The sequence below is a fragment of the Anopheles moucheti genome, chromosome 3 (genome assembly GCF_943734755.1).
Source record: "Anopheles moucheti chromosome 3, idAnoMoucSN_F20_07, whole genome shotgun sequence".
NCBI classification, from domain to species: domain Eukaryota; kingdom Metazoa; phylum Arthropoda; class Insecta; order Diptera; family Culicidae; genus Anopheles; species Anopheles moucheti.
Genome location: NC_069141.1, coordinates 88,595,400 through 88,609,937, shown reverse-complemented (window position 1 = coordinate 88,609,937; position 14,538 = coordinate 88,595,400). Strand labels below are relative to the sequence as shown.

The window sequence follows — 14,538 nt, the reverse complement described above, 5'->3', positions numbered from 1 at the left end:
TTCTTTTGAAATTATTACTACTCTACTTGGGAGTCATAATTATTATAGCGTTCCAGTAGCACTGAATACCTTGGTTGAAAATTAATTATTTCACATAAAAGATACTATTTTTAGTACCACATTTATCGGAGTTTGGTGTAGAAATGTTGCAGATGCATCTTAAAATATTAACCACCAACTGCTCAACCTCGGCTCACTATGCACAATGTACTGAAGAGCATGCGCACGTGAATCGGTGGAGGAGGAGAAGATTCACTTGCCGTGGCTTCGCGTCCGCTTGTTCGCACAGTTTCCGCCAGAAAGCCATTACGAGATGAGGCACGCGTTCGATAGTCGAGCAGTGTCGGTTACGGAATCAGCTCCTGTATTGTTGTTGGTGAACGTTTAACGCTTACCCGGTAGTAGACATCAACACACCTGCCAGACTATCAGCACTGACCGGTGTGTAGTGTAGTTTTGTTTTTCCGAAGGTCCTTGTAAACAATTGTAAGTGAAAGAGGACAAACTGACAAAGCAAAAATATGTTCAGATCAAAGGGGGAAGAAAAAAAACGGTTAGGATCATCATCGTCTGCGGTATGTTATTAAAGCCATCATCTAAGGCTCCCCGTGGAGTTGTGTCATTCGACCGAACGGTGGAGTATGTGTTTGTTTTTTCTCGCGTTAGGGGTTTTCCGGGGCACGTGAATCGTCCGCGCGACCCAGTGTGTGTGTATGTGTGTGTAAGATTCAAGCAAAAATCAACCGAAAGGACAACGCGTTCGCATTCCCGAAGTACCGTAACACCGGTAAGAGTAGCCAACGGTGGTCGGATTTCATACTGCTGGTTCGTTTGGGATCGGCGGGAAGTTTTCTCCCAACGGAGAACAAATAACACAAAACAATCTACCCCCGTTTGTGCTATACCCACCTATCCCCACCCCACCGAGGGGCCGTTTGAAGTCGTAAAGGTTCGTGTGTGCGTGTCTTCATTCGCCGCTACGCTTAAGACCACCGATCGTTGGTGCCGGTGTCGGTAGCATGGAGAGCAGTTGGTAGGGGGATCAAAATTATAAGCGAAGGACATACAACAAATGACCTTTTTTCCACGTAGGTTTGTGAATCAAGAAATCGGGTGGGTGAAATCGAATTCGCAAAAGAAAAATCCCTTGCTTGGGGATAACCGTTCGAGTAGATCAAAGCCAACTGCGATGTCTTTATGAAATTCAATTTTCATTACTATTACTGTACCTCGTGCATCAGTGACTGGGAGTTGTAAAAAAGGATTGAATTTGCTCTTTTCCGTGATTTGGTGAAATTGTTTGGTTAAATATTCAATGCACACAGAAGTGGCATTAAAAGACAAATTTAAAAGGAAGAAATCATTTTAATTAAATTGAAATAGCACTGACAACTGAAATACAATTATTCACACCAGGTAATTGTGAAGGTACGATGAATGTGTAAGGGAGAAAGAAACACTACAATAATATACTAACCTTTCTACATAAGACCAGCTGCACAACACGGCAGGAACGTACCAGTAGTTTGGTGCATTCTAGATAGATGAGTAAATTAAATAAATTTTCTCGAAAGAATACTTCGAGGTCGGAAGGATTTATCCCAAGCCGAGCTACAAGCAACCGAAAATGGCATGCATTTTTCAAGTTGCTGCATTCGAACGTGCTTTTCCCTGCCACCGTAGTGCTCGAGAAAGATTCTAATTTTGTTTTTCGTTATCTGTTTTCTATTTTTCGTTCCACTCGCTCTCCTTCTTATATCACAGATATATGTACGAATGCATTTTGCACGATAAACATATCCACGTGTGATTTTCCACTGTATGTGTGTGTACGTGTGTGAAGTGTGTGTATTTTAGAAGGAAAAAATATAAGCCGATGCGAACGTGCCAAGCCTATCCAAGCAACCGAAAGCATCCGAGTTTGGTGTGGTGCGTCTGTGCCGAATCGAGGGGAAGAGTGGTGTGAAGGTGTGCACATATGCATCATAGGTGGGAAAAGTTTCGCTAAGTAGGATTTTTCCGGGGCCCCAGTGAAAACAGCAGCAAGGGCATTTTTCCCCGGTGCGAGGTGTCTGTTGTGGCAAAGCAGAAGAGGAAATAAAGGAAAATGTGCTTTGGTTAGTGCATCCTTTACGTAGCAGCCTAGTGTATGTGTGGTTGGGTTCTAGTATTCATTGGTGTCCCTGTGTACGTGTGTGAGTGTGAATAACGGTGGGGGGGATTGTGTGCATAGTGAATCAAGGGTGAGCTTCCGTTCGTTGCCGTTTTCGTTGAAATACACGCAAGGAACGAATCACCATAGCAAGGGAAGAGCGAGAAGGCACATCAGCTGATCCCACATCTAGCCAGAGCCTGCAGGAATGGGCTGCTGAGTTGATTTATATTATTTGCTTCCTGCTTTCCGGGCGTAACAGTGCGCAGCCAGGTGTGCTTGGTGGTGGTGGTAATGACGGCACGGAAAGGATCTTCCACCTGATACGTTCCAATTCCGAGCGTTTGAACCACGAACGACATCGTTTTTAAGTTGGCACATCTAGCCGAGGGGATACGAGAAAAAAAAACGTAGGAGAAGAAACAAAGCTACGAGATTGTTCCTTGTTTTTAATGACGACAGCAACCGAAACAACACCATGACGTTAAGGATAATACCCATCCTACTCAGCGCGACCGCTCTCATCCTGCTGGCGTTAAACTTTGGTAAGTATCGTTTATTCTATTGAAGGAAAAGTCTCCTGCTAATAGGATGCTGGCAGTGAAAAAAGCATAATTTTCTTGTGTGTCCTTGCAGAGTACCGCGTTAATGTAGCGTACCTTACATAGCTAGACCTATACTGTGAAAAAGCTCCTTAAGAGGTTGAATGTTCCCCCGGTTTGGTGGGTTGAATTTTGTTTTACGTGAAGCGTAAAAATGGTTTAAGGTTTTATGGACCCCAAACTGCCGCCAGGTTCATAAATTTAGTCCGGTGGGAGATGTCTAGGATTTTTTGCTCTGCTTCTCTCACGCCCAGTCCACTCCCTAAGGACATGCAATATTTCTTCAAGCGTCAAGCTTTTTTACTGTGTGTGTGTGTGTTTGAATGCTGCTGTTACCTTAAAAGTTCTGTTCCACTTCCTGCAGCGAATGCAGCAAAAAAAGTGTCACGACACACGGAAAAACTTTGCCATTCTTTCTCATTAAAAAAAAACACTAAGGACCCGGTATGATCGTTAGTTGCTCTGCTTGCGAAGAATACATTAGGTGGCAGGATGCCTGGCGTGTGTATACATTCCAACCCCATGCACAACTCATTGCCATACACTTCTCGCGCTCTAAACGGTAATATTGTTCCAGACAGTTGGAAGTCAATTCAATTTTTGGACATTGCACTTAGTCCAAAAGTGGTGCAAAAAACCCTTCTACTAGGGAGTAGGGAAGCGAAAGTAAGTGGAAAATGGGCGTTAAGTGCTTCAACTCTGCCTCTCTCTTGTGAGATGCTGGAAACAGCGCGAAAATGAAAAGTCCAAAATAGTTGCATTAAAGTTTGGATGTAAATTCCAGACATCATTTTGTGGGGAAATAGAAGCTGCCTTCGTGCCTCTTGTGCCTTTTAATTCTTGGGCCAGGTGGTTTTGCTTGCTATTTTTTCCATCGAGGATCGGATCATTAACCCTATCATATAATTCCACATTTATGATCGTAGTCGATGTGTCACACTGACATACGTTATTACTATGTTTAATTTGTTTCATTTACTGCTGAGATACTGCTCCTTCTTTTCCTTCTTTATTCTCATGGTTCACTAATTCCGTTGACGTCTCGCTGATGTTAAAGATATTCGTCATCCAAATTGTTAATAAATCTATCAATACTACACCAACTGTAGGCCAACACATGTAGTGTTTCGCACGTGTTTCGAGTACGTCAATTATCTAAGTAAGATCCTTATTGATTGTTTATTTTTCAAAGTCTTTCACTCTTTCAAAATGAGATATTTTTGTGAAGTTACAAATGCAGAATTCTGGAGCTCTGGAGTGCTGAAGTGCAGAATAAAGTTGAGACATATTTAATCTTCACACTCAATATACGGGAAAAAGAACTTTAGATCATTAGTGTAAGATGTTTGAAAAGAATACTGCGAGATGAGAGCATCTCAAACGGGGTCAAGAAAATGCATCGCAGAAAAAAACAAGCCACTAGGATGCAGCTCGGGTTACACCGACACCATTTAACCTACGGACTCAACCACCACCATCAGCGTTCCTAAGCGCTTCTTGCTATCCGGTGTAATTTGCTCTCATTCTTTTCACTTTTGCAACCTTCATGATCGTTGCTTTCATTTGTGTCCGAGATGAACATTAATTAAAGTGAACTTTTTACTTCATCACCGTACTTTGCCGAACACCCACCCTGACCCCCCTGTCACTCTCGGCCATCTTTTAAGCAGCCCGGTAGCGCGAGCTGATTCTGACAGTTGGCGGCAAGCAAAAAATGTGTTACAAAAAACCCATTCCATCCCGCGGGGATACTTGCGTTAATTTTAACCACACTTTGCTGCAGCGATCGCGGTACACTCTTTGCAGGCCGGTAATGAAGGGATAGCTGGAACACGACCGGGCCGGTACGGCATGCAATTTAGAAGGTGACTCCTCTGATGTGAAACGTTGTTTGACGCTGCAGTGACAGGCTGGATACTGTTGGGTCTCTTTGGAGTTTTTTTTATTGTTTGTTTGCCGGTTGTTGTGCGGCTGCCTTCGTTTCCATTTTAACTTTTCTCCGTCCGGGAGCAATTAATGTTTCCGCCGATGTTAGTGTTGATCTAATGAGCGCTACAGAAAATGGGAAAACTTTTGACGCGTGTTATGATTGTTTTTTTCTCACTCCTTTGTTACTTTATGTTCGCCTCATACATACAGCTGAAGGTTGTAAAAGCGCGTAGTGTTGCACATTTTTCAACGCCTGGCGATGAAATATTTATTGAACGTTGTGCGGGAAAGGACAACATATTCAATTATAAAAAAATGTCAAACGAGTAAAGGTATTTTACGACGTTTGCTTATGACTTTTTATCGTATGTTATATGTAGTGCGTTGCAAATGGAAGCAAAATGCTTACGGTAAAATATTGTCACATACAGCTGCAAACAGTAGAAGAATTTTTCGATATAATATTTTCTGGTAAACAACGTCGATATTAATTTTGAATTTTCAACATTTGATTGGAAATGTCCTGGAAAAAAGGAAATCGCAACCATTCTTGGCAGTTCAGATTGCTGGTTGTGCAGAATAATTGGCATTTTGTACTCGAAGAAACATGAGTGAGCGGGGCAAGCAGCTAAAGTTATTTATGTCAGCTGTATTTTAAAGCACGTCTATCGTTTTATTGTGAGTTTTAAACTCATATAGATGAACTTAGCTAATTTTACTTTATTCAATATACTGTGTATAATTTTTTATCGTTCATAACTATTCATCGTAATATCGTAATATCAATATTTACCTTGCTGTCACGTGTATTTACGTGGTAAAATTATAGCACGGCAAGAGACATCCAGTTTCGACAAAAAAGATATCGTTAAGTTGAAGGCTTTTTTGTCAATTTGAATGATGGAAAAGAAATGTTCTTTGTGAAGCTCTTGTAGCGTTTGATTTCCGTAGGAACTCTCTTCGGAAGGAACCCACTATGACAAAGTTTTCGGCGTCTATCGTGAAAATCTTCACCGGAATGCCTTTTCCCGACAGGGGCATAAGCGGCAGAACGGGACATAATTTTGAAAGCCAAAAAGTTAGCGAAATGCAAGACTTTTGGTGCCGGAGTCGAACGAAATGCCGTGCCGTTTGAAAATCAATACATCCGATAAGATGAAACGGAGCGAAGAATGTGGACGAAGTGCACTTAAATTCCTTGATACAAAGTTTAACATTCGGTAATTAAATTTATCGTACCATCAACCCGGTCCCGGTTCGGGTGTGGTTTAGCGTTTCAACACGATTGCAAAACTAGCGTTTTTCAGGGCTTTGCACCGGAATGTTGTTAGGCCACTGTGGCCGTGGTGCATTGACAATCGAGGGTGTGACTTTTCTAAGGCGTACGATTCGGAACGAAAAGCTGTACGAGAAACCAAGGAACTAGCAACGTAGTTATTTGAAGGTTATTATTATTTTTCAATTCTCTCGCGGCCACATTTTCCAGTCGATTGCCGGTACCGTTTGGTGTGCCGTGCCGTTTGATAAGCGATTCAATGCATTCGAAACAACGTTGCTCGATTTGAAGCAGGGAGAACTGCATCGTTTGGGCGAAGAAATTGATTGAAAAAGTTCGCTCTTAACCTTTGATGTGTGCGGCCACGGTTGGGAATAGCCTTTTCGAAACAGATAACTTTTTCTGGGAAATTTCTTTCTTCTCCATCTTTTTCGACATGCCAAGAGTTAGCGTTGCAAAGAGCGGTACTGGGTAGAGGGTGATGGATTGAAAAATAAAACGAACTAAATCGAAATGTTTTGTTCTTCGCAGCGCATTTGTAGGGAGCGTTTTTTCCCATGGAACAGTTGTTTTAATTGTATTCACTATTTCATGGTGATGATTTCCATCGATTATGTATTGAAATGTAGAGCAGTGAAGTTCCACAAAGCGATCGGGTGTTTATGAAAAAAGCTGCATAAAATTAATCTGGGACAATACTTTAGTTTTCATATAAACGGAAACAACCGATGAATAGTATAAATAACTCATTGCAACATTTCCGTGGAATTGAAACTTTATGGAAAAGAAAGCTGGCACATTCGTTGAATCAGTTGCAAATTCAATTGAATGTTTAAATCCGTTTTCACGACTCTAGCTAAAGATTTAGTCATTCATTGGGTTCTTTACTCGGAATTTACGGCAAACGTAATTCTTCATCGTCAATGCTAGTAACATAAAATATTCCAGTTAAAATGAACAATTAGCATCACAGCAAATCATACCTCGCTCGAGCAGTTTGATTCCCAAGTGCATTGCATTTAATACTAATTCAATGATCAATTCACTCTTAAAATGCATCTAACAACGGGAACTCTTAGTAGCTGGACAACGAAGCAGAACAACCTCCCAAGGGTCACTTGAGCCCTGTTGCATCTCTGTTACACATAAAAAGACACTCTCCGTTACGGTAAAAAGAGATGAATTTATGGAGGAAAAATAGGAAAAAACCTCACTTGTTTCAAGAATCATCTCTTATTGACCTTTCCAGAACCATCCCTGTCCACCAAGGGACTAAAAGAGGGGGAAAATATCTCTTAATTTATAGTATGCGTTAAGAGCTTTTCCATTCTTGTGCCATTGTTCAGAAAACTTACTGCTGCTAGAATGAAGGGTTCGATATCGGTATGCTGGATGACCTTTTACTTGTCTTTACTTATGAAATGCCATTGGGTGCTTCGGTAAAGAATGCTTTGCATCATTGCAAACAATTGCTCTAGCAGGTTTGTTTGAAGATGAATGCAAATATGTGTCCATTGGTTATGCATGCACAAAAAAAGGTTTCAAATGCAGCAATGCAATTTTATGGCACATTGAAAGTTTTTCGCCTAACACCGTCACCTTTTTTGTTGAATGTGAAGTTTGATTTATGTGATAGCTCTCCTTTAGAAAGATTAAAACTAACGAACGTTATTGGCAACGCTTATCGATAAACTGTCAAAACTTATATCAAGTTGATTCGGAACTGGACGTCCATCCCATTTGGTCACACACATTAAGCTTAAACACCTTTTGTTTAAGCGCAAAAGTCGTTGGACTTCGCATGAACTTTTGCTTCGTAAAACATGAAAGTGTCATCATCTCACCTCATCGAACGGTGCAAAAACCGTGCTCGCATTTAGATTTGTTCACCCGTTTGATTCGAACCCGATGGCAAGTAAGGAATGGCGTGAAAAGTTGTCCTGAAACGATATTTTTTGCAGCTTAATGTCTCTACTTCGCTTTCTCGCTACCATTCACTATGTTTGCGTGAAGTTTTAAGTAACTTTAATTGGATTAACATTTGTTGGGTAGCTCGTGGGAGCAAAGTTTTTCCCTTCGTACATGCATTAACTCCTCGAAATGCTGTGTCCGGAGTGGTCCGGAAAAACACTGGTGAGTGGAAAGTTACGCCCGCCCGCGCTGGTCAAAACCGGACGCAGCACGTTGAGCATGAAATCCGACAAATCTTGAAGCACTCTGGCGAGGCAGATTATCGTTGGGATTTATTTTTTTTCAATCGTGTTGAGCTGCGTCTGACTGGGAAAATGGCAAATTGAATACGGGTTGCTGTAAAAACATAAAACGAGGGCGAGAGCGCTCGAGAAAGAGACAGTGACAGTAGAGTTGATTTTGCAAATGTTGGCGTTGCATTGACAGGCATTAGGATGAACAATTAAATTCTTAGTATAATCCCACAAAGCTGCCAAACTGAGCTTTTCTCCTCGATTTTCCCATCCGACACTTCCATTTGTGACCACCAGTCGGGTTTTTGCCGTGGTGGAGTAAAATTCTTAAAATGTTTATACCGTTGTGGAGGCATTCGGTTGTAATCCCTCCTTCCGGTGGGCAACCGGCTGAAGCTGGCTCTGTGGTCGGTTGTTGGAGCTGGATGAAATTTCATCGTTGATTAACTTTTGCTTTAATTCGCTCGTTCCGACGCTTGGTTTGATTTTGCCTTGGTCGAGATTTTGATCCTTGTCCTGGTGTTTTTTTTTGCTGTTTTCGTTGGCCCTGCTAAAGAATGAGCACTCTGTGCGAGCGGCTTTTGCAAAGCGCAGCAATGGCATTCGGTCCGTGGTGAATGTAAATGTTGCCCGAGAGCAGAAGATGGTACTGCACGATTGTGAGGTTATGTAAGCTTTTGGTAAAACAGTAAAATTCAAAATTCCATCGCCAGCCTTGAATGGAAATCGGACGGCGTGTTTGTGGTGGCACGATGGTATGGTGCCATAGCGACGGATGGTAAACAAAAATGGTAAAATAATCTTGCTAGCAGACGCTTCCAGAACGATTGGTGAAAGTGAGCAAGAATCATATCCGCGGTGGATCGACGAGCGAACGTGTGGAGGTAAGGATTTGGAATTCATGCGAAGGAAGTCAATTTGGGCGATTACGAACAATGACGGTTCCTGTCTTATCTTATCGTCAGTCCCGCGTCAGCAATGACAGCTGAGTGAAGAGAAAACCGACGGTTCGACGGAGGCGGCGGTAGTGGTAGCTGTGTGGGAGATGGGACATTAAAAGGATGAAGAAGTGTACTCTGCACTTGATTTCTGGCCTAGACTTACCGGGAACTGATTTGGAATCGAAATTGGTAATCTTCGCAGGGTTTAGTGGAGCTTCTAAAAGGGTCTCTAAAGTGAAGGTTTTTGGAAGAGGGCTTCAACAGAGAGCTAGAGAGCGTACGAATTATGGGTGGGGAGGAAACGCAATTCAACAAGACATCTTACGAATGCGCTGGTACCGTTGGATTGAATGCTTTAAACATCTCGAGAATTTGGTGATAAAGAACGATAACGAGGAAGCGTACGTTGAGGCCAACCGAGCGGTAAGGATGTTTTTTTTTTCCTGTCGAGAAAGCTTGTGTATAACGATAACGTTACGGAGTCCTAAGCGAACAGATGGTCGAGTATGCTTCTCAGCGTTCTTACTTGCGCGGCGATGATCGAATGTCATTGACGGAATGGCGTCATTGCTTGTGAAGGGTCTTGAAGTTTGAGTTCGAGCAGCGTCACGTTCAAGCGAAGCACACGCTAAGGGGGTCGTTTGAACATATTCGCCACTGTTGAACAGATGGTCGCCCAGCTTGGAGAGCGATTGCGAACGAGCATGGTCAATATGTACTTCAAACCAGTTAGCTAATGTTCGCTGCACGAAGTAACAGATTCAATCTTTTAAGATGTGAAAAAGGACCCTTTCCTGACCGTGAGTGCATCTCTTACCGTGCTCCGTGGTGAGTATTCTCGGCAAGGTTAGCGATGGCTTCATTTTTATATCCGGGCTAAGATTATGCGATGCCTTTCTACCATAAGAGCTTTTCAAGCTTTAAAGAGGAATTGTTGTGATAGTGTCGTTTTTCAGGGTGGTTGCAGGAACGCTACAAGCTAATGTTGGTCAGTGAATGTGTTGCATTATTTATTTATTTCTATACAAATTTTTATAAAAAAAACTGTCCGTATCAAACAGCTATAAGAAGTATTACACGCTTATTAAACACTACAGCTGTTTCGAAAGATCACTTTCAAATATCTTATAGCAACTGTTATATTACAGCATCAATTCATACGTCAATCAATTCATAAACATAATGCACTTCTCGCAAGTATCTCGACTCGGTACAATTGTGCTAAAAGTTCGAGAAGTTTTAAATTACGCCCTGTCAGTTGTCTGTCAGTTTTCGCTGTTACCGATTTCAGTATCAGGTCGTATCAGATTTCAATCAACGATTCGGAAAATAAAAACTTTCCTTCCGACTTCCTTTATTTGTGCGAGCAGCATTGTTTGCCTGTCCATGTCTCCCGGGGCCTTCCATGTTGCTTTCCGACGTAGCAGTGTGGTTGACGTGGGTACACGATGTCCCGGAACGTGCAACAAATGGTCTCGGAAAGAAATTGCCTGTAACGCCGATAATTTAATGGTTGTTCAAGATGTGCTCGGTGCTTTTTATGCGTTGCGTTAAACTTTCTGACATCATCGGTGAAGCCACTTCGCGATCGTATCCCCGCCGGCGAAATTGGGTGCGGTGTGAGGACCATTAGGTTCCGTTTGACTTTCGTGTGGCATCCCGCCGTATGCCACGTCTTTCGCGCGTCGCAACGTCGCACATTTCATTTTTCGTCGTCGCTCAGTAATTGATCAAGTTGATACTTTTAAACTTCCCTCGTGGCCCCCCGGCCGTGTGCGCACGGGTAAGGTATCCCGCTATGTTAGGTAGGTTTCGGATAGAAGCATCCCGACAGCTATTCAAATATCCTTCTTCAAGTGGTGCAAAAACGTGTCGTAGGAGTGGTGGAGTGGTGAAACCGATGAAACGGTGCATTGAGCTAGAACTGGCGCGCTCTGTTTGAAGAAGCGAGGGACTCTTTTTTTGCACCAAAAAGGCAAAAGACACAGACAGGAAAAGGGAGGGAAGGAAAATAAAAAATAAACGGAAGTGAAGTTGCCTGTCGCTCAATTTATGATTCATCTTGCGGAGATGCGTGAAACCCGTCGCGCAAGGGAACGGAAAATGAAAGCAAAATTGGAATAAAATGTGCGCTCGTGTCGAACACCAGCAATCAACCACATTTTCCATCTTCTTGATCTACCAAAGTGCAAAGAGAGAGAGAGAGAGCCCCACACACACACACAAACTCGAAGCGTCACAGACACAGCGACAAATACCTGACATTGGCTGACAGCATTCTTTTCCACGCGGAGGGTTGATTTCGGAAACGTATGTTTCATCAGCACATAATCATCATCATGAACATCAGTTCGCCTTTTATCGCCATCATCGTCGGGGGCTGGTGATGATTTCCGTAATGGAATGAAAGCACTGGAAAAAGTGTGAGATGTTGTGTTCTAGCGGGAAATGTAATGCTTTGGGTTTGATCACCGCAAATACCAACGCCTAAGAACAGTTTTGTGATCAAAACTATGCTTTCCTAAAGAAAATAAGACCTAATATGTTATGTTTAATGTTCAAAATTGATTTAAGCAATTCTTGTTATTGAATATTTGTACAACATTAATTGTCATCAAAATAAGTTGTGGTAACAATAGTTAAAAGTTTGCGAAAGAAATCATGAACTACCAGGCGTCTCCATTATTTTTATTTTTTTCATTAGAACGACCAGGCGTCTCCATTAGTGTAAGATTTATTAGTATTCAATTTTTAATTTAATTTCATTATTCTTGAATGCTTGGTTCGGCTGATCACTTCTATTGAACAGCTAGAAGAACCGTTTAATGACTTCAAGCATGAAACGGAAGTTGTCATCGCACAGTGTGTCTCCTGGAAAATGTGACAATCTTACTATCTTACACAAAGAAGCACAATGTTTATGTATTTCATTTGTTTCTGTGGTGCGCTTGAGTGTGAGTGTGGGAAATTTCCTTTGGAAGAAGTCGCTTCCTTACGGACCGATGAGCGAAGAAGGAAAAACTCAACACTGCAACAATGTTGTGTCGTATTGAGTGAAAAATGATGTCCAGTTTAGTGTCCTGCACGCTGTGACCGTGTCCTAGCGTAAATAGGAAACATGTAAGCGGAACCGAAACAAGTACGTTCAGTAGGTTTATGACAGTAGCAAAGGGCAGGCAGTGTGTTGAGAGCAAAACATCTTTGTATGACCTTATCCAACCCAAACGATGTACTCCGGTTCAGGTACCACCGGGGTTGGAAGTTTTGTGTTGTCCCTTCATTTGTTTTGTATGGTCTTTTTGTAACGTTCCTTCGCGCCGGTAGGCTGGGCTTGCGATTGTAAAATGTGAAAATAATGCTTACCGATGTTGCGGAAAAGCAGCAGTCTTAGCGATGAAAAGAAATGTTTCTTTTCTGGTTCCTTTACTGGTCGCTGCATATTTACCTGTCCTCTGTTCAGCGGGCACGGTACTATGGTACGGTATTGTTGTTAAAAAATGGGCTTTGCACGGTTAACCCGAAACTCGACACGGGCCGCGAGTCGTGGGTTGAATACCACCGCCTTTGTAACCGTTTATCCGCATGCCGATTCGCTGAAAAAACATGACCCCGCAGACTTTACCCGTAGTGCGAGGTTTGCTTTTCAGCTCTCGCTAGTGTTGTTTAGTATAAAGAAAAGGGGTTTGTTTTTTTGCTTCACATTGTTTTGTTGCGTTAGACTGCCACTCTCATTAACGCGTCTGCAAGGGCGGTATTGTACGATTTACTGTTTTTTGTTCGCTTCTGGGTGTATTGTAGCTGGTGTTATATAAAAGGTGCTCTAATTATGGTTTGAACCGGTCAACCTTTCCCGGCCGGGCACGGTTTGGAAGTTTGCGTGGGGCCTATAATGAGGAAAAGTTGAGTTGGAAAAGTAATGAGTTTATAGAAAATGTAGAAAAATGGTCGTATTGTGAGACGAACAATGAAAGTTGCTTGGGCGAAGGCTTTAGTGCACGTGTCGATGGCGTGACAGTGACGAGATGCTGTTAAAAATGGTTAAACACGTGGCAAGAAATTGGATTGTTGTTAACGTAACGTTGTTATGAAATGTCAAACATCTGTGTCTTTAATATAAACATATTTTTTAGTAATGTTTTGAGTATTTTATATATATTTTTTCATAGTTAAATGTCGCTATAAAGCAGAGCTGAATATTGAATCAAATTTGAGTGCACACATTCGTTTCGAGTTGTAGTAAATGACTTAGTAGAAGAGTTTCAAGATGCGATTTTTTTATTGTATCTCACATAAAATGTGCGTCTGCATAATCTAGTCATCAATCTGGCCTGGAACTAGATACTGCTCAACAATTTTGTCAAAATGACGTTTTATGACATTGTATAATCCCATTCCATATAAATGTTATGTGAGCAAGAAGCACGTCCAAGGATGGACTTGATTTTTCATAAATGTTACATGCTATAATCTTCGCCGTAAAGTAGCAGTCGTTGTTAATTCAAGGAAAGCATTTGCGGCCATATTTCCACTTGCTGTTTAGTAACGTAATATTGAGAGTGCTGTGCTTAAGGTGACACCTCCGGTTGTATTTCCGTTGATTGCAATTGCTCCCGTCCATCCACCGGGAAACCGTTGGCCGTTGTTTTGCAGTACCCCGGAGAGTGTTACTTAAAAAAAGAGTGCTCCAGTCGAGAGTGACAAAAAAAACCATAGCTGCAGATGAGATTTTTTTGCGAGCCCATGAAACGAGCGTAATGTTATAAAACCAAAACCGAAAGCGAACCCATGGGGTGTAAAAGAGGGACACTGGAAAATAATCTCTCGCTCCCTTAATTCAGCTGCCTCGCCACCTAAACAACATTTTTACAGCACGTCCCTAGCCGGGGCCTGTATCGGTGGTGAGTGGATTGAAACGAATTCGGAAGCCTCGGGAAAATGGCGCACGGCATCCAACCGCAGGACAAGACCATAAAAAGCACTCATTTCTAGCAGTTTTATATTTACTTTCCTTCATTTACTGCCCGAGCTGGATAACAAAAAAAAAACTCATACTCAAACGTTGAACAATTTGGTGACAAGCCGTAACATGACGATTGCATAGAGCCGTCTAGTTGGGAGATAGGAGAGCAACACGATGGCATGAATGAAAGCGAATTGCAACACTGCTTACCAGCATCATTATTTCACTCCAAGGAAAACGATCATCAAGTCATGGTGCAGGGGGGCAATGAGATGAAACCCGGTACGTATTGTACTGCTTCCCACACTGTAAACACTCGAACAAAAGGATCTGTTTCTGTGTAGCAACACTACTAAACACCAACAGTGATGCAGATTGTTGACCGAGTTTACTGCATTGTTTTCAAAATTGTGTAGCGTGAAGTTGGTCCGGAATATTTTAGATGAAATGATGAATAATGCAAACTTTTGCTGC

At 42.1% G+C, this 14,538-nt stretch overlaps 1 protein-coding gene across 1 annotated transcript in view; it reads left to right on the top strand.

Annotated features, from left to right (window-relative positions):
- The first annotated feature begins 2,622 nt into the window (after positions 1–2,622).
- Positions 2,623–14,538, top strand: part of LOC128301849 (uncharacterized) — an 89,871-nt gene continuing 77,955 nt past the window's right edge. The window contains exon 1 of the mRNA XM_053038497.1: positions 2,623–2,697. Coding sequence (XP_052894457.1) covers positions 2,631–2,697 — 67 coding nt within the window. The 5' untranslated portion in view covers positions 2,623–2,630. The remainder of the gene's footprint in view (positions 2,698–14,538) is intronic.